This window comes from Phyllostomus hastatus, unplaced genomic scaffold, assembly GCF_019186645.2.
Source record: "Phyllostomus hastatus isolate PE091 unplaced genomic scaffold, TTU_PhHast_1.1 phas_contig_86, whole genome shotgun sequence".
In the NCBI taxonomy this organism is placed as follows: domain Eukaryota; kingdom Metazoa; phylum Chordata; class Mammalia; order Chiroptera; family Phyllostomidae; genus Phyllostomus; species Phyllostomus hastatus.
Genome location: NW_025333977.1, coordinates 49,709,193 through 49,730,469, shown reverse-complemented (window position 1 = coordinate 49,730,469; position 21,277 = coordinate 49,709,193). Strand labels below are relative to the sequence as shown.

At 38.7% G+C, this 21,277-nt stretch overlaps 1 protein-coding gene across 1 annotated transcript in view; it reads right to left on the bottom strand.

The window, feature by feature from the left end:
* Positions 1-21,277, bottom strand: part of MED12L (mediator complex subunit 12L) — a 316,418-nt gene that overhangs the window by 7,852 nt on the left and 287,289 nt on the right. The window contains exons 39-42 of the mRNA XM_045851889.1: positions 12,399-12,488; positions 10,487-10,716; positions 8,718-8,874; positions 5,968-6,054 (exon numbers count right to left, since the gene is read on the bottom strand). Of these exons, the coding sequence (XP_045707845.1) occupies positions 5,968-6,054; positions 8,718-8,874; positions 10,487-10,716; positions 12,399-12,488 (564 nt within the window). The remainder of the gene's footprint in view (positions 1-5,967; positions 6,055-8,717; positions 8,875-10,486; positions 10,717-12,398; positions 12,489-21,277) is intronic.

The following is a 21,277-nucleotide window of genomic DNA, read 5'->3' as shown; positions in this document are numbered from 1 at the left end:
ATTTCTCTCTCACAGCCATCAAAAGGAACCAATTCTGCTGGCATCTTGGTCTTAGACTTCCAGAACCGTGAGGTAATACATTTCTACTGCTTAAGCCACTGTGAATTTGGTACTTTGTTACGCAACCTTAGCAAACTAATCCAACCTCTCTAGCTCTTCTAATATTTTCCATTTTTGGAGCTGTTCTAAGCCCTCTGGTTGCAGAAGGCATACTTGGCACTTCATCAGTGTGTTCCATAACCCCTGGCCAAGGGCCGGCCTCCACTGTACACACTGAACAAGCACTGGTTGAATTAGATTGTGAATGGCACCTGATAGTGGTAGGGAAAGTCATGGGCAGGCGGTGGCTGTGGTACCACTACCACTTCTCCCCAGAGACTGTGTGACTCAGAACCCCAAATGAATCAGAGCTGGCTTCTCTTCCACAGCCAGCTTCCTGCTCTGTCTCTAGCAGAAGAGAGACAAAAAAACAAAGAGCACCAATTGGCCCATAACAAGAATTGGATTTGCTGGAGATATTTAATAAATTAAATATATTCATAAGGTATATAATAAATCTTAGTGGAACTGAAAAGGAACAACAAAAAGATAAGAAATATAAAATTTTTCTTAATATTGCTGAGTCTTTGTGCTATTGCTGTTCTAAAAATATATTAGAAATAACTTTTTTCTTATATTTCTATTTTCTTTTTTTGTAAGAACACACAAACACAAATAAGAGGAATAGAACACATATGGAAATATCCCTAGAAGTACTATTTTTGAAATTGGGAACAATCTAAATGTTCAACAGCAAATGGGCTGGCCCAGCATTTAGCATCAGAGTGATACGATGGCCCGCTGTCGCGGCTACTGAAAATGACAAACATGTGGACTATATCAATAAACTTAAAAGTATACGTAAAGAAGTGTGCTATATAAAAGTGTGCTTTAAAAAGAAGGAAGTAAAAATTGGTAGTTACAAAATAGTCATGAGATATATAAAGTACAGCACAGGGAATGCAGTCAGTACTACTGTAATAACTGTGTATGGTGCAAGGTGGGTATGACTTATCAGGGGGATCACTTTGTAAATTTATATAAGTTCTAACCACTATTCTGTATACCTGAAACTAATATGAAATAATATTGAATGTCAACTGTAATTGACAAGTGAAAAAAAAAAAAGATCTGGTTTGCCCACTTTGTCCAAATGACTCTGAACTGGGTTTTCCAAGGGCAACCACCCTACCCTAGGTGGGTGTCAGCCCAGTCACGGTAAGCCAGGCTGGCCGACAACTTATATTGTCCATCTGTACTGAAGGGAACCGGAGTTTCGGCGACCTGAAGCTGCCCTTTGGGGATATTGATTTTCAGCAATTTATTAAGAAACAAAACCCAGAAGGAACCTTTGACCCTCCTCTCTTTTCTGCCCAAGAGATTTACGCAGAGAAACCTGCTTCAGGGAGGATATCTTAGGCTGCTGCCTTAGTGTAATTTAAGTTTGGCACACAAGAGGGCTTCGGGCTGGGGCCTGTTAGCTGTGTCCCACTGTTTCTGAGTTGCCTAGCAAGGATTTTCTTGCCATGTACGTTCCTCTCTTCCTCACCTACATGTAAATCATCCCCATTCTCACTTCTGAAGTCCAGCACCCTGTACCTCCTCCCTTCGCTCCTTTGTCCAAAATGTCCTATTTCCCAATACTGCCTCACTGTCTTTTGAATATCATGCTTATGTGAATTCCCCATGCATGTGTATTAAAACTTCATTTTCTCCTGTTGAAAAACAAACAAGTGCCTTAAAAATTAATTATACTAATGTAAAAACCAAGATCACTGACATCCTTGTAACTTCTAATTCTAAACTTATCTGAAATGTACCACTCTGAGTGATACTTTAAATTTCCTAGCCCATTCTCACATTTATAACATGTATAGTATTTATTTTTGCCTTTGTGAAAATAATTGCTGCCTAGAACAATATGCTGGGGCTTAAAATAAGTCACAGGACTCTGCAGGGTAGCTTTTAAGGAAACTTCAGCTTTAAAAAGAAGCTGTATAAAGCCTACTGTGGTAGGATTTTACTACCCAATAAGATGGCTGGAATGGAATTTTGGGACACAATGGGGAGAAATCATGTGCTACATTCTGACAGGCCTGCTCAACACCTGGGGTAGACATGGTTTAAGCCAGTGAGTGAAAACTTACTGTACTAAAAAAACTTCAACACTGTCTTAGAAGTCAAAATCGAGTAAGTCTGATATGTATTCTTCACATATAATAAACTTATTAAATATTTATGAAACTATTAGATGAGTCAACTTCCTTTAATTAAATGTGCTTTAATTCTAGTATAACATGGAAATTGAGTCTCCTCAATTCTGCATAAACTGATTCTCTGCTTCAAATTCTAATTAAATGTTTAAAGACTCATCCTCCCCAGCTCTGTAAAACTTGGCGATAGAATCAAATTTTTATTTTTTTAACCTTTCCAAACAACTATTATATTTTAGGTACTTAATATTCACATGTGTTTTTGTAGCATGATTCTCTAAGAATAAAACTGATTTTATACTCTTAATATTTTATATATTTCCCACACATTATAAACAAAGTAAAATAATGTTTAATAATCAGTGGATAAAAGGCCAAAGAGAAAGACTAATGAAGAAACTGTTAGTGCCTGCTTAGTTGCAGATATCAATCCAAGGTTTTTGTTAAAATTGTTAACTATTTTATAGGAATATGTACCTAGAAATTAAAGTTAAAATTTTTGAAAAGTAAAATTCTTAGGATGGTAGTTATGTATCTGTGCGACTTAAGAGATTTTAAATATGTAAAAATACATGTTTTAAATGTAAATAAATTTAATTATACATGTTAAATGTATATATAAACCTTATTTGGAGCCACTATATGTTCATACTTCATATGTGAGATATTTATTTACATATATAAATCAAAGGTTTAAAATACAGCTAAAATTTACAATATATATTGTATATACTCAAAAGCAATAAAATCAGTCCTACATGTAATGTTTGTGTTTTTGGTTAAAGAAAGTATTATGTAACCATTTCCTTATTAGCAGTGGCTAGCCACTTAAGAAAGTTATAATTCTCAAATTAATGAATACCTTATGTTGTTAGTCAAGTATTCACTTATGAATTTGCATTAAATCTCTGAGAAGGTACAGTTATATATCTATCTCCCCCAGCTCTTCACATAATCTGTGCTGCTAACATTAACATTACAGCAAAACAAGACTTTGTTTTAAATTAGAAAGAAAAAAAGGCTAAGGATTTGCCAGGTCACCATTAAATATCCAAAACAGTCAGCCTGACAAACTTTGTATTTCTTGTCTTTTGTCAAAATACCACTAGAACGTTTTGCTGCATGCAGAAACAAAAGATAAAGGCTACTTAAGCTTTTGTACCGCCTCCTATACTAATATACCTAGTGGAAATCTGATTATTAAATTGTCAAGTTCTATCTAATTGAAGCCATATACGACTCCAGAATCCTGAGTAAAGTTAGAGGAAGAATTTAAAATATTCTCAGTAGTTTCCCATCTAAACTCAAAAAGTCAAATGTTGGGCTTCAGGAAAAAAAGAGTTAGTAAATCATCCTTTCTCCCTTGTCATATAAAAACAGATTTAGGCAAGAATAATTTATGCTAACACTGGAGGGTGAAGTCTAATGATGAAAAGACCAATTAGATTATATGAAACATCCCCATGAATTATTTGTTAATTGCAAAAGTAAAATCAATAAATTTACAGTTAAGAAATCTGTTCGATCACCTACACAAAGGGCAGTATCACCAGTAGTGTCTGCCTTAATGTGATACACTGAGAAACACACAATGTCACCTCTGTGGCATTCTTGCCAAATGTATAATCTGAATCCGATCATGAGAAAACAGACAAATCAAATTGACTACCATATTTTTAGGACCATAAGATGCACCTAGGTTTTAGAGGAGGAAAATAGGAAAAAACATTTTGAAGTAAAAAATGTGGTAAAATATTTAATAACCTGTGACCCCGCTCCACCACCACTGCCACCCCCACCCCGCCCCACAGCAAGCCAGGTAAGCTACATTTGGACTATAAGACGCACCCCCCTTTCCCCCCAACTTTGGAAAACAGTGTGTCTTACAGTTTGAAAAATATGGTAGCATTCTACAAAATCCTAGGCACCTCAAAAAAAATTTAATGTAATGTTATGAGGACAAAATAAAAATAAAGCTGCAAGATGACAGGTAACATGCATAAAAGCCAAATGCAAAGTGTGACCCTGGACCAGTGAAAAATCTGCAATAAAGGACATTGGTGGTATTATTGGTCCAACTTGGCACAATTTGCAAAAATGTATAGATGGTAGTTTTCCATTAATGTTACTGATTTATTGATTTGACTGTATCAAGTTTTTGTAAGAGGATATCCTTGTTGCTGAAAAAACATACAAGTATTTAGAGTAAAGGGGCATGAGCCTGCAACTACTCAAGTGTACAGATCAGGAAAAATGTGTGTGTGTGTGTGTGTGTGTGTATGTGTAGAGACAGAGAAGAATAAACAAAATGTGGCAAAATGTTAATAATTAGTGAACCTGGGTGAATCATTTACAGCAATACTTTGTATTATCCTTGCAACTCTTCTGTTAGTTTGAAATTATTACAAAATGCAAAGTTAAATCATGTTCTTAGGAGAGATGTTAGAGTTAGCTAGCAGTACCCCACCCAAAGGACTCCTTTCCATGTTTGTAAGGCGCAGTCAGCCGATCCCTGCTAATACACCCGTGCTGGTAAAGAAAGCAGACAGTCTGTGAATGTTTACATACCGCTCTACTCAGAAAGGATTTTGAAGGTGGATTGCAGTAAAAGTCATAGACACATTTAAAAAAATCAGAGCAAAAAACCCCCACACATACCAACTAGATTCTTTAAAAATGGAGAACACACCAAACAAGGTGGAGGCTTGTCAAATGCAGACAGAATGTGCCGTTCCGGATGGCCACGTTCCCTCAGCAGTCCTACCCGGGCATCATCAGACCTGTACCACCCAACTCTACTCTGCTCCCTCCTAATGCACTACAGTCCTGGCCATGCTGCTCCTTCTTCATTACCAGTCGTGAACCCATCCACATTCAAATCCTGCCTTGAAAAGAGACACCCATCCTGTCAGATGTGCATTAGCCAGCTCCCCTTAGGCAGTACTCCTGCACGCAGCTCATGCTGCTGAGTTACCTTCAGAGTAAGTACTTACTTCTACAATAAGCTCTTTTTTTCCAATTTTCACTTATTTCCAATACGTAGCAAGTGATGTGACCATTGATAGTAGTGATAAAATGTTCCTCTTTAGAATATACTTAAGTCAATAGAAAAAGAGGCAATAGTGCGTCAAGAAAACAGCAGGGCGCGGCACCCTCGGAAGGGAAGGCTGTTGTAAACGGCTGATGCTCGCAGGCGGTCACTGATGCTATGGTTCACAAAGCTGGGGAAATCAGCTACACAGCTATAAATTACTGTGCAATTCTTGCAGCGAATGCTAACTGGCTGAAATCAGTATTTCTCTTACATTTGTCAAGACAGTATTTTAGAAAGGACTCTCATACTTTTTTGAGATTATAGTAAAAATTCAAAGAAAGATAATCTTCTAAACATATATGTAGTAACTTATCATATTAACATTGCTTAGAAAAGTATTTGTGTCTGAATATACATATTTCAGTCAATTGAGATGTCTGGAAAAATTTGAAGACAAAAAATGATACAACCTACTGACCCCCAAATAGTTATGTAGAGCTTTCCAAGAAAACCAATATACTGACTATACCACCAATGCAATCCCACTCTAGTAAAAATCTGGGAAAATTGCTAAGGTAGATTTAGGCTATTTTAACTTTTGACAATATCAGGAGGCACTAAAGAGCAAACAGACTTTAAAGGAAACGCCCACGTGTCTGACCCCAAAGCACCAGGCCTTACCAAAGGCTGCTGGGGCTGCATCGCTTGCAGACCGAGGGTCTGGCTCTGGGGCTGCGAGGAGGGCGGGGGTTGTGGGGGCTGCTGCATCTAGGAAGAAAGAAAAAGGGTTACATACTTAAACAGAGGGGCTTAATATTCCAATCTCCTCTTCCCATATGCTTTTTATTTAAGTATGTTGTTGCGACAAAAATAACATCCATGGGCCTCCTCCCTTGCTGCTTGGCCAAACACTGTTCCTCTTTCAAGGGAAGACCTAAATCTGCTGGTCGATGGAGCCTCTGGGACCGCTCCAACCCCCAGACCCTCTTCCTTCGGTAGCCACAGTGCTGTCTGCCTGCCTTGCACTGTCCCAGGACAGTCCCTGTGCTTACTGTGAACCCCCTCCATGTCATCTGCCTCATCTCTATTTCATCCTGCCTTATACTACCAAGTGAGGCAAGGACAGCTCTGTAGTTGTCCTTTCATTCCCTACGGTATCTGAGTGGACTTTTGAAGATTAGTTTGTTTTTTTTTAACATAGATGAAGATGAAAATGAAGACAGAGAAGGAGAATGAGGAAACAGAGAAGGAGTTGTTCTTGAAGCTTATATTTTTTTTTAAAAAAAGGAAGTCAAAGATGTGGGAAGTTCTGGCATAAATTACGAGAATAAAATCATAACTTGTGTCTGTGACAAAGCTGGCTCAAATACACTAACTCTTGGAAAACACTTCCAAGCCGGAGAAGAAACACAGAGGATGCAGAGGAAAGTATGAATAGGTGGTTTGTCTCAATGACCTTTCAAGTTCCCTCCATGAAAAACACTTCATCTTGATGATGACAGCACCAGACTTCTTTTCCTCTTTTGCATTTTCCAACTTGTTTTGTATACTATTTGTCAATTTATTTGTCTTCTTTAGGGCAAGGTAGTAAATGAGTGACTATGCCAGATGGCATTTCCCACGAAGCCACAGTGCTCACAGATGTGGAAGGCAGCAGAGGTCTGGACGACCTCTCCCAGTGTGAACAGTGCTGCCTGGGCTGGAAACACAGTGATCACAAGGTGGGGCCAACTTTCCATTTCACTCTCCGTAACTTCTTCCAGGAAAAGTCAACCCAACTTCATAATTATTAATTGATTACATATCACTAGAAAAGGAGTAAGTGTGATTCTAAACCAAATCACTTCTTTTATCTCTAGGGAATGTGGTTTTTAAAAAAATGTATTTATTGATTTGAGAGAGGGAGAGAGGAAGAGGGGAGAGAGAGAGGGGAGAGGGAGAGGGAGGGGGAGAGAGAGAGAGAGAGAGAGAGAGAGAGAGAGAGAGAGAGAGAGAGAGAGATTTGTTATTCTGTTTATTTATGCATTCATTGGTTGCTTTTTGTATGTGTCCTGACTGGGGCTCATACCTGCAATTGTGGCATATTGGGACAATGCTCTAACCAAATGAACAACAGAACCAGAGCCAAGAATGCGTTGTTAATGAGAAAAATTACTAGAAAGGCATATTATGCTAATTGGGGTAAAAATGCATATTAATCAATATGGAAGGTTTTCAAAATTTGTAGCCTTAAAAAACACCAACGTAAGATAGAAACCTGTAAATAAAGAAATAATGTAATAACTTTCTTCAGTGATTTGAAACTGCGAAATTTCAAAGTGGAAGAAAATGTAAGTATTAGTTCTGGGTTAAGCCATGCAAGTTCCCTCCCTCCCCATACAGGTTATTCCTCACTGACCTCACACTAAGAGAACAGCCCTAGGTAGGTCCTCCTTTTTTTCCTTTCTTAGTAAAACATAAAAAGACAGTGCATCTCAAGTTGGATTGTTGGTAAGATTAGGGTACACTGTAGAGCAGGGTGTCAAACTCATTTTCACAGGGGACCACATCAGCCTCAATGGTTGCCTTCAAAGGGTTGAATGTAATTTTAGGACTGTGTAAATGTAACTGTTCCTTAACAGGTAAGCAAGAGCTTGGTGCTGCCGCCGGTTTGAAACAAGGTGCCAGGCGCGATAAAACAAGGTGAAGGGCCAGATTTGGCCTGCGGGCCTTGTGTTTGCCACCTGTGCTCTAGAGACTCATCAGGCAATATCTGATCCAGTAGTATAGGATCAACTTATGCATAATGAAGACAAATGGATGCTGGATAGTAAACATAATATAGCCTTTATTTCTTAAGCGAGGAAGTTAGAAGCAAGAATGTGTCAAGGGGATGAACACTTTAAGAGATGCAGCATTTATTTCAAATAATGAAAGAATAGCTTTCTGGATTCTAACAGAGTCAAGGTCAAACATCCCTGTGATAATTCTACTTACATAACACCAACTTCATGGCCTAATCAGACCAGAGGTGCTACAGAAATTTTTTGGATTAAAGGCTCCTCTAGAAGCCTTATAAAAGCTCTGGAAAGCTTTTTTTTTTCCTTTTCTTTAAACAATGTAAGAAATTTTGCATTCAAATTGCCTGGCCTCTCGTTAAACAATGACTGGCTAAGTGTGGCTTACACTAGCAAAAGAAAGCCATCCAGCTACCTTGAACCTTGGTGAAAGGGGAAGGATGCTCTGTAAAATGTACCCCCTGCCTGTGACCAGGTAGGGGCATAGAGAAAGGAACACCCTGGACAAGCTGAAACTAAGTAACACCAATTTAGGTCCCACTGACACACACATGCCGGGTTCCTTGGAACTTGGCAATTAAAGTCTGAAGTGCCTGTTCCTTCTCGTGACTGCTGAGGACCCAGCATGTATTGACCTCACCTACCAACCCGTACCTGGAGAAGCCTCTGCTGCTGTCGCACCTGCGGCTGTCTGGGCCTCATGGGGTCCTGAGGCAATGGCACTGACGGAAGGTTTGGATGTGTAGACGTCAGCACTGCATCGATTCCTCCACCCATCAGAGGGCTCTGCTGAAGGGACTGATGATTCAGCCTGGCAAGAATAACGCAGCTTGTTTCAGGCCCAAGCATACACTCACATTTTAATCAGCGCCACCAGCAAGCACATCACACACGTTCACAGAGAAAGGACTAGTTCAATAATTACTTGTACAATTCAAATGTCATGAAGGCCAGTGGTTAAGATAATCTAGACCCCCCGGGATACACAGGATCACTTGAAAAAGAAAAAGCATGCTTACTACTTAAGGGAGAAATGCAATCATGTATAAATCACTTTTAAAAAATTAATAGCTTTCAATAGGAAGTGACATTAATTGAGCATTTATTCTAGAGTAGGTATTGTGGTCAAAGAGTGGAAAGTGTTATTTCACTGACTCCCCACAGCAGCCTTCTGAGGTCAGTAGTTTTGTTATCCCCACTTCAAAACTGAGAAAACAGAGCTAGAGAATAACTCACCAAAGAAATTCAGACAGCAAAAGGCACAGGTGGAATTTAAATCCAGAACTTTGGGGCTTTAAAGTTTAAATTCTTAGACAATATGCAATGCTGTCATTTATTAGAAAAATAATAAGTGTAATGTGTATTTTCCCATTTTATTTATTTCCCAAACTGTGCTACCATCAATGCTGCCAACTGTCCAAACAGCAATTAATTGGAACTGACTTGCAGCCATTGATGATCCACGGAGCTAAGCTGCTACCCGCCGTCACACAAAATTTTGTGCAAAACTTATTCTTCTAGATCCGTGCCATCCCATATAACTTTCTATGATGACCGACACATTCTATAGCTGTGCTGTCCACCAGCCACTGGCCACCAGGACTAAGTACATAATTTTGAGTCTCAGTGTAAAATAAAACTGCAAGGCTTCCAGATAGAAAACTAGAATTTCAAGAGGGTGACAAAAGAGTATTAAATCGAGCATGGGTCCTTCTACACATGGCGACCTGTGTGATTGCACTGGCCCCGCATCTTCGAGGCTGACCCTGCTGGCTTTACTTGTGGCTCCTGGCCACTTGGAATGTGACTCATGTAACTGAGGACCACAGTGTTTAATTTAACTTGAATTTGTCTAAACTGAAATAGCCACATGTGGCTGGTGGCTCCTACAAGGTACAATGAAGTTATATGCTATGTCTAAGGGATCTGATTAAAGCAAGAACTAAATGACAGCCTTTCACAATCCTGCTTTGCCAACCATCCCTGGAGTGGAAAAAGTAAACATTAAGATTTTACAAAAGTCTTGTAGGCACCGTGTACACTGAGTATTTCAATCACAGAATTTGTGGCTCTGATCAACATGTTCTAGGGCAGCATTTCAAATGATAATGTTGTTATTTTCTTTTAAACTTAGGTATATTTAGCAAACAAAATACCTTTTTAAAAGAGGGGAAAAGAAAGAACTCTAGAGCTAACACATGGTATCATCTGTTATACCCATATTATGGAAGATGTGGATCAAAACATAGGGGTCTTGAATGAAATAAATGAGATGAGCCACTGCTTATTTTGAACTTCTGAGTACTCATACAAATAAGATGACATAATACAAATATGCAAGTTCATAAAAAACAATATAAAGTGCTGTGCCCTTGAAGAAGCATAATAAAGAACTGTGCCCACTACTGCTGCCACTGTGTCACCTCTGAGAGCCAGTCAAAGGCTGCAGGTACGGCGATGCCTGTTGCTGGACATAGCCACTCGGTGGCTGCTGCATCTGTCTGAGTCTCTCCATCAGCGCCGGGTTGGAGTGTGCGGCCGGATAGGTTCTGGAGTTATAGCTGGGAGACAGGACCATGCTGCCAGCCTGCTGCTGCGGGCTCTGCTGCAAAGGCATCTGTGTTCCGTACATTGTATAGCCCTGGGGCATGGTCTGCAGGCAGGCACAAGGAACAAAGTCAGTGTCTTAATTTACCACCTGCTTTCCTGTTGCTAAGATGCTGATATATGCAGATAAACAAACCCAGGAGGAGTCTCCTCAAATCCACTATTCTCAAATGTTCTTATGACTCAAAATATGAAGAGGACTGTCATGGAGGCAGACAGGCTAACCAGAAAGCTAAAGAATGAACTAATTATATAATGATTTATCAGAAAATGCAACTTAAGAAAAAGAAAAGAAGAGAAAAAGAACCCCCATTTGGTTAAGAGATTAGTCTTAAGGTCAGCTGCTTGTTTTGAAGGGAGAGCGTGTTTCCTTGCAGATGATCATCCATAGCTTTCATGCACAGTCAGCGTTGGTGTTCAACGGATCCTGAGCATCATTAATGTCATTTCCAAAATTACCCAGGAAAACTACCCCCACTCATGTAAATAAAAGTAATGGCATACCCTTTCCTGGGATGTGACTATACCTCCTTGAATCTGATCAATGTGTCTCTGGTAACTAACCAGTTATTAAAAACAAGCCAACACACAATTAATACCTTTACCAGAATAAGGATGGACCTGAAGACTATTCAATACCCTCTAGTCCTGGTTGGGACGTAGCACCTTCCAGCACTGTACCCATCACCTGAACACTTAACTTTCCTATGTGGTATTAACATAACATGACTGTTTCTCTAAATCTTGACAACCAATGTAAATGAAAAACCTGAGGTTCTACTAGATCACTACCTACACTTTATAGAATAGAATGCTGATTAGAGTAGAAAAGGACCACTGTTCGAACCCTGACAGCACCACATCTTCACGCAGTGCAGCGGCTCTGACTTGGAAGACAGAGTAACGCACAGTGGACTTGCACAGGCTGTGTGAACGGAGCCGGGCGGTAGGGCTCAGTGCTCGTGAAGGCTGGTCTCACCCTGCTTTCTGCTGTGGACACAGCATGAATTGTTAGCCACACTTTCAGTGTTGCCAACATCCATGCTCCTGATTATGGGAGGGATAGGATAAAAGTATAAGGATGCTGAACAAAATTATTAGAAAAAAGGAGCTCCAGGTTTACATTATACTAAGGCAAGGCCACCATTTGTTGAGGAGCTGCTGTGTATCTGGTGCAGCACGGGGTCGTTCTACGGGTTGTCACAGGCTAGAGATGGTCTTCAATACTCACAACGTCCCCCTCTGTTTTACTGAGATGGGAACCAAGACTCACGGTAACTTGTGCAATGTTACACAGCTAGTAAGTTGTCAAGAATTTGGCCAAGGGTCTGATTCCAAGGCCAATTATCTTCTTACTGTGCCATATTCCTCTTTGAAGCTATCTTTGACTATGACAAATTCAATCATGAATTACATCATTATATATTATAACACAGTACTTTGGGACTGCTAAGTATTTCAGTACCTATGATCATCATTAATAGAGGTTTGGATTTATTTGTTTCTAATTCAGGAATTTCTTAAAATGTTGTGTGTTTTTTAATCCTGAGACTCATTCGACAATCATTGATCATGTTTTTTTTTTGAAATGTCAATTAAAATCTATATGCTGAAAGAGTAACTAAGTACTAGACCCCATTAGGGAGTAGATACATTATTTACTTGGTTTCCCACTTCAAACAAAGAGATTAAAAATCCCAGCAGCACCTATGAGGCGAACGTGGGTACCTGTGCTTGCTGCAGCCCTGGATATTGCGGGAGCTGCGGGGAGGGCCGTGCCTGGGCAGCAAAGAGAGCAGCCTGGTCCCCCGGCTGGCCCTGGAAAACAAAGCCGAGGAACTCTTGATCATAACAGCAAGGATTGGATCTGAGCTCCTGATTAATGACCCCAATGACCCTGATACCAAATGTCACTATGTGAATACAGAACTTACATGTTTCCAAACTGCATTCAATTTGATTTCTCATCAATTTGCTACATGTGTAGAGGCTGCTGAACTTACTATGTCTTTCAAAGAAGACTACAGAAGTCCCCAACGACAGAGTACTGACATAAATGCAAGCCGTAATAATCACTGGTTTGCTCGCTGGAGAGGCTCCGAGACAGTGTTCGTGTACACTCCAGGATACAGGTGCCCCTTAGAGTAAACGTCGTGAGTCCCTAATTGTGAAATCTGAAACCACAGAGTCCACCATCCTGTGCCCATAAAGGAAAGAGCACATGTGGTACATACAAATGCCATATACAAACTTCATACTTTTCAATAAAGTGTCTTTATAGTGACCTAAAATATGTCTACTTAGCCATGTATTCAATGAATGAACTTGGTATCTCCCATGACTTTAATAATCAAAATATAATCCATTAAAATTTATTAATAGCAAATACAATTCTAACCAACTACAATATAAAATAAAACCAATTAACATCTGTTCTACAACCTTAATTTAATATTTTGGCCTTAGGAAAAGAAATATACTCTTAAAAGCAGTATGTGGTTTACGTTCAGCATCAGAAGCTTCTTCTTGGAAGTTTGCAGTAATAACCAGAGGGTGAGTCTAGCTTCTGCCCATCCCTATGTTTTTTTTGGACCTACCAATTTAAAAGAGTGGGGTTTATCCTAGCATATTTTACTGTTGTTTTACATAATAGATGTCCTCATTATTTAAAGTGCTTACATGCTCTTAGAAACCAGGATAGTTATTTCTGACAGAGAGAAAGTGATAAACATTTAGCTTAAGATTTATGAAACATCTATTATATGCCAGGAACTGGGCTGCTGCTTCTTATTCCCATTTTCTGACAGGAACTCCGCAGGGAGGGAGCATCGTCCCCATTTTGTTCAGCGAGGAAACGCTAGGCTCAAAGAGCTTAAGCAGCTCTCAGCAAGTTCACGCAACTGCACCTGGCTGAGCCGCTATGTGAAATCAGGTGAGTCTGACTCCAAAGTCTAGGGCTCTGTCCATTATGACAAGATGCTTCTACATACCATATTAAGGATGAATATATTTAAAACCCCATTTGGTGCTTATTATTTAGGGGCATATGCCCTCTTAAGCTCACTCCAATGAATAACCAAATGGAGACTCTCTATGAAGACATTAAAAATGTTGAAATAAAATGTATACATCAGACAATAAAGCTCTTTCTCTGATCCCTCCATAAAATCAGCTGGGGCATTTAAGAATTTCAGCCTCTCTTAGGGTGACTACCTATGCATTCACAAAGCAAGTATCGATTTCTGAGAGTATCTATCATGGAATCTATATGTAACAGCTTCAACAAGAATCTCACTTTTGAAAACAGGGTACCATAAAGATACCCCCATCTTTAGCTGATTAATCTAAGTGCAATTATTCCTCCATTTGCCTGTGTCTAGGAAAAGCTGCCCCAAACCCCAGTATGAGAACCTGTGCCATGGCAGTGTGGCCACAGGGAGGCTACAACTACTGCCCAAGTACCCAAATGGCATTTGATTTTCCAAACACTATGACAAGGAGTCATTAAATCAACAAGATATTTAAATGCCATTCCTAAAATCAGTGCTTCCTGACAGCATCGCATGAGGTCCCTGAAGCATACTGTTGTGCTTCTTTGTGGAGACAAATATGTGTATATTATCACTTGGATAGAAATGAAGAAAAATGAGGTATTTATATGTGAGTTAGAATCTTGAAATCCATACATCGTCTGCAAGACCCAAGCTGTGCTTGGGCTTGAAGGGACATGAGACCCAAGTGCGACAGCGGTATGCTGATTCGTGCAGCAGACCTTTCTGACTCTTTACTCCTCTCTGCTTGTTGAAAAACGTATGAAACAAACTATGACTTACATGTGGGGGAAAACTAGAATACTAATAAGTATCTGAGTTACTGGACTGCACTTTTATTGATAAATAATGGTTGACATTGTGGAGATTAAAAAATATGAATTAAAAACTATGCTACATTAAAAACCACATTCAAGGAAAAAGCAATATAACTTCAAAGGAAGGAGAAAAGGATCATAATTTCATTTTTGCACTCTAAATTCATGCATTCTCAGTCAACCATTTTTGTCTAAGGGTTAACTATCTGTGATCATTTTGGGTTCCCTCCCACTACCTACTTCCGTACAGTAATACTTCTGATCTGCAACATCCTCCCTGAGGAAATCCCAAACACCCAAGTTGGCTAGCGCTATCCAAGTGCTCTGTGAGTAGCTTCATTATTGTATGTTGCCCTGAATTACTTTGAAAAAATACCCCAAACTCTTCTACTAAACTGAAATGGCCTCGTACTGTTCTCTGGCTTTTCCCAGAATAATGCCAGGAACAAATCATTTCAATTTGTATAAATATTTCAACTCATTGGGGAAAGAATAAGTAAAAAACGTTCTTTAGTAACTTGAAATATTTTACAAATACTCAACAAGGGTCACAGTGTGAGTATAAGCATAAAAACTACAGATTAGGATTTAGTAAAAGGTTGTTAATATTGGTGGGGATGGCTTTACTGATTTAATCAAGAAGGGATGAATCATGCAAACTAAGACAGGCCAGGGCAACAGGCGTCAAGTGGGACCATGCCTGGCAAATTGGGACACACAGTGACACCTCAGTTATACATAATTCATTTGTCTGTTATTTTGGAAAACCTTCAAAGTTTTATTTTATTTACTCTTAAGCAAATACAGTTTACCAAGTGCTTTCCAATTGTCCTACATTTTTAGTACTATCTTTTTTTTTAAGAAAACTCATTTTTTACTTTAATTTTTAGTGTCTATGATTCTAATGATTTCTTTCTGCTACCTGCATAAATATCCAGAGACTGGCTCGATTTCCCCTCCTTTATTCTGTTTAACTGAAACAAGCAGAGGCAACATTAACTTCACGTCTTTATGGGTGCAAAGGACAGTTTAGGAGGCCATTCTGACAAAACATGTGTGTCCAGCCAGGTGCACATGACTTTGAGCACATCATGGAGAGAGACGACGCACACGTTTGTGCCCTGCCCCCGTGCTCTGGCACCCCACTAACATGTGCTGACAGAATGAGCCACAGCCAACTGGGAGATTCCGATAATTACACAGACCCACCCTACATTGCTGCCTGCGGTAAATTCCTACACATCGTCTCTCTCATTTGCTTTTATGTACTTTGCTTTGCGCTTGCTTGCTTCTATGTAAGAAATATAAATCCATTACATTTTCAAAAATTTCCACTTTCTAAAAACTTCTAAAAGAGGCCACGCTGTTCAATACTGATGCATTTTCCTGGCCTTTATAAAATCAGACAAAATAAGTGTCTAAGCTCAAAGAGATGTTGACTCAAAGGCCTTTTTTATAATTTGAAGTTAATGCATCTAGTAAGTTAAAATTTTTGAAAAATCAACTTCAAACAAGATTTCCATTCTTCTGAGTCCTGTTCTCTTCATTAGCAATCACTCCCTCAGTCAGCTGAGCAAGCTGAGTGAAGATCTCTTTCTAAAGGAGCATTAGTTGTACATCCAACTAGCAGACAGTGGGTAGTATAATCAGCAGCATTTCAAGATCAGGCATTTTCTACACACTCTACTCACTAGTGATGATTTTTTTCAAATCCGTATTTAGTAAATTTTCAATAGTGTCTAAGGGTAGCAAGTAAGCAGGTAAATTTTACCTAAAAAAACAGATTTTGTGACTCTTTCTGAAAGATTTAGGAATCTGATTTAGGAATAATAATCAAAGTCACCCAGTGAAAACCAGTGGGTAATGTTTTATGAGTCATCTTAGCAAAAAGGGTTTTATTTGTGGTATCATCTTGGCAAGTGCAGAGCAGTGCTGCTCAAGGCTAAACACATGGCATGAGCCGGAAACGGTCTTCACACCATACCAGCATATTCTGATTTCAAACAAGAGAGAAAACTCTGTAATTGCGAGAGATCCTGTTGACCAGTTATGTTTGATTCGCATAAAGCTTTCGTATCAGGTATCAATTGGTTGAGAATCAGTTAACAGTAAGATTAACTGCTGGAACAAATGGATTCATTCCAAAATAACCACATCTCATACAAAATAAACACATACAATATATTCTATTACCATGTCCATAAATAATCAACATAATGATAGGTTGAATGTATACATTCATTAAATTTCTAATAATGGAGAATACTGAAGGAAAATAACAATGGTGAAAAGCAAAGATATACATATATACACCTATTAATCTGAATATGAAAATTATAGAAACTTTTGACTTTAAATACTCGACAAAATATTTTGTCTATATTTTAAAATCAATGATTTATACAAATTGTTTTCTATCTGAATTACATTATCATCTGAACAATAAATTATAAACTTCCTCCAAAAGTTTTAAATTTGATAATGTATAATTCAAGTTTGAAATAAATAAAAACCTCACCTCCTCTCTATATAACACAAAGTGTCAAAAAATTGATAGGAAAAAAATGATTTTCGGAAAAGTCTCTGAACTTTCCTTTGCAGAAATAACTCAAAGAAATTGCCTATATAACAAGTATTTAATAACATAAATATTTTCAAAGCTTGAATATGCAGTTAAGGATATTTTCACCAACATACAGAAAATGTTACCCATTAAATTGGCAGTGAAACAAGTTGACTTACATTCACATCTGAGATGTGTGCTCTTTTTTATTCTAATGCTTCTTGGGTTTATGTTGTAAGTTGGCTACCTGATACAGAAACCTATAAGTAATTTAATGCAAAACATGCATTCTTAGCTAGCCCAGGCAAAGCAGGAGACGTGAAGTCTATGACATGCATGCACAAGATCTATGGTCGAAAAGACATATTCTCCATACCGGAAAGAAAACTGAAATGATGTGTTCTGTTGAGAATTTTGGAATAGGCAGTAAGTGGGATGTGATGAGAAGGGTATGTTTCATAACCACGGTTTTCATTATCTTGCACTGGTCTATGAGTCAGCATGCCATGCGTTCCTCCACTAACGATGTGAGTTACCACAGAGAGAAGCAAGAGCTTGGGAATAGTCGGGTTCAGAACTGGAACTGAGATGAAGGTGCGCACACTGGTCTATGCTCCCAAGCCCAGGCCATGAACGTCCATTGGTTTCTATTACCATACACATGTGTGATGAAAATCATGGGGCAATCAAAGGGAAAAGCTTTCAGAAATAAATGTCATTAAACTGAACATGGTCAATGCATTCATGGATTTGTGTTATAGTCTCAAACATAAAACAAGTGAGTAACAGTGAAATGAAGATTATAATTATTACCAGCTATAGAAGAACAACCCGCTTCTCATTTTGATGTTCAAAGAGTAATGCTATAAAAGCTTACTTAAAAAAAAAAAGAAAGAAAAAGGAATGACGGCAGGGGTGTTACCATTATGTTGTCAAAGTCTTCCAGAAGGGAGACAGCAGAGTTACAGAAGTCCTACAGAAAGGGGACAGCAAGAAAACGGCAGACAATACAGATGAGAATTTTTTTAGCCTAATGATGTGGGTAGCCAAAATACATATGAAATCGTTCATTTCAAAGACAATGCTTCAGGGAGTCAAGATTTAAAAACCCAGGCCCTACAGAGGTTTTATTCATTTACATGCCAAACGGTACCACCATAGTCTTGGACACTGGAAAACAATATGGTAAGATTCCTACAATGGAACAGCACAACCTGGAGGTTAAACGGTGACGGAAAAGAGGCAGAGGAGAGGTCACTCACAGACACTTCCAGCAGTGCAGGGGTGCGGGCTCCCCAGTGAGCAACGGGGAGCTGGCATCCCTCTGGGCCTGCGCCAGTGGGACAGCTCAGGCCATCTGGGCAATGTCACACTAGATGGACATTAAGTGAACAAGTCCGCAGGTCATATGTTACTGGAGGATGTAATTAGGTAGGTGTGGCCCCAGTAAATGAAAATAAAAGCAGAGGATCGGTTACCCAGACATTCAATCAATCAAAAACAGACAACAAATATTTACAGTGCCACCAGTGTTTATACACTGACAGGGGATCTGACTTAGAAAAACAGAAATAATGTTCGGGGGAACTTCCTATTCCTCATGTAAATAATTCTCTTGTTTAATCATTTTTACAAACAGATTCTAAGGTGACATTTTGTCTGAGATACTAAAAATTTTCTACTCACTGAGGTTTAGAGATAGAAATAAGGCACAGGATTCTCTACCCTAACAGAAAATGTATTTTACTACACTAAGAACTAGAAATTATAGGAGGAATTTCCCAAGCAAATAGTATCTGTTCTCACCACTTGAGGTGCAGGCATATGATTCACTGCATCTGTACATTTGCTCTAAATCCAACAACCACCTGTGTTTTGGTGATCTGTTCTCTCCCCTCTCCACCCCAATCTGCTCCCCTCTCTTCCAAAAATCAAGCTGTGCACACCATCATCTAGATCATTCTAGTTGCCTATTGACAACTTCAGCAAATGCAATGAGCACCTTCCTTAGCATTCAAATACATAGAGAAACACCACCTAATAAGTAATAAGCAAAGCACCCACTTCTCTGGACATGGTTTCCACCCATGGAACAAAATAAAGGAGTTTAGGACATACTGACTACTCAGTGGTTTTTGTCCTCTTACATTCACACTTTGTCACTGAGATGTTTATAAATTACACTCTCTGAGTAAATGCATTAAAGATAATTGTCAAAACTCAAGATTTGTTTCAACAAGACTATTTTGCCTTACCTTTATCAAATAAAAATCAAATTATTTTGAAATATGCTCAAATTATACAATTAGGGAAATTATAAAGGGAAAACTGAATAGTTAGTATAATAATAAAAACGCTTAAACTCTCAGGTATTTAGGAGATGCAAGTTAAAATGTCATGATACAATACCATTTCACCTGCTCTGAATGAGAACATTAATGCCTGACTACATCAAGGGCAGGTGAGGACGTGGAGAAAGGAAAACACTCCTAACTGACAGGAATCACTCTCACTTTAGAAATCAAGTCAGCATTTCCACTTCCAAGTACAAACCCTGGAACACTCCAGAGAAGTGTACAAAAGAGTTTACTGTAACATTGTGAACAGTTAGAAATAATTGGAAGTAACCTCAATGATCCCCAGCAGGAGACTGGGTGCTATTATTCACAACGGAATAGCGCCCAACCAGAACAAATGAGTAAAACTAAGTGTAACAAAGTTAAGGAAATTAAAAACTGGTCAAAATACAAAAGTTGCAAAACAATACAATAACACATGTGTGAGATATTATAGAGTTCAAAATATGAAAGTAAGAACATTAAGAAAGAAAAGCACTAAATTCATGGTTACCACTTTATAGGAAAGAACGGAAATGAGAGCAGGCAAGGGGCCTTATCCATCTCTAATGATTTATTTTTTAAAATCATTTAGAGCAAATATGGCAAAACATTTTGAATAAAACTAGGTGGTAAGTACATCAGTGTTTCCCATATGATTTTCTATTATTATCTGCATGTTTGAAACACCACTACAGAGTAAAGGAAGAAAACAGATGTTCAAGGTGATACCAAATCCAAAAAGCTCAGTTAATCATCTTAAACTGGCTTCACCAATCCAAGAGGCATGTTTTTAGGAGTGGCAGATTCACTTTTGCCATGAAGTTAACATCTCTGGGAGCCTCCGACTCAGCCATTACTGCTCTTTCATTAAGTGACCCAAGGCCTTTATTTGGATACGCAATAATGGCACCTGTTCCACAGGTGATAAATTAGTGTTCTTACTAACAACCACCACACACAACTGGGCACATCATTTCTGTCTGCTGCCAGTAATCTTCCTCTCTAATGTCATGAAAATCCTTCCAATTTACTATCTGTAGCCTGTAACCAATTGCTTCCTTTCAAATTTTTCTCCATCAATTTAAGCTAAATATATCTTTTTCTATCTTTCTTTGAACTCATACTGTCTGGCATTGATTATTACACAAAATGATTTTGTGCACTGAAAGGGAGAAATTATGGTCAAGTGATACCATAAACCAAGGCGTGAAATTAAGTCCTTTTTCCTGTGTGAAAAAGCTCATTCCCCAGAAGATGGATATACTAGAGGTGGGGAAGGGAGTTCTTCTGTTAGAAAAAAAAATACTAGATATAAAAAAGATGACTGGAAAACAATTTAAGCAGCATTGTGCATTGTTATAACCACCATTCTATATTTTATGATAGTTCTCATAGGCTATGTAGAAAAAAATACAGTGAACTTCCTAATTCTGAAATTGGAACGAGTCCCTCTGAAGTTTGTATCACAGAATTTAGACAGTGAAAACACACTGGTCTATGAAACCAAAATGGCTATTAGGAAAACTAAGCCCTGGCTAGCGTAGCTCAGTGGATTGAGTGCGGGCTGCGAACCAAAGTGTCGCAGGTTCGATTCCCAATCAGGGTACATGCCTGGGTTGCAGGCCATGACCCCCAGCAACCAAACATTGATGTTTCTCTCTCTCTTTCTCCCTCCCTTCCCTCTCTAAAAATAAACAAAATATTTTTTTTAAAAAAAGGAAAACTAAACAACATTCCTTTTTATTGGTCTCTTTTACTGGTGACCACTGAGGGATAATTAATGCAATTAGACAAAGCCTTTAATGTGCTTTTATTCTCTTTTAATTCTTAACAGATT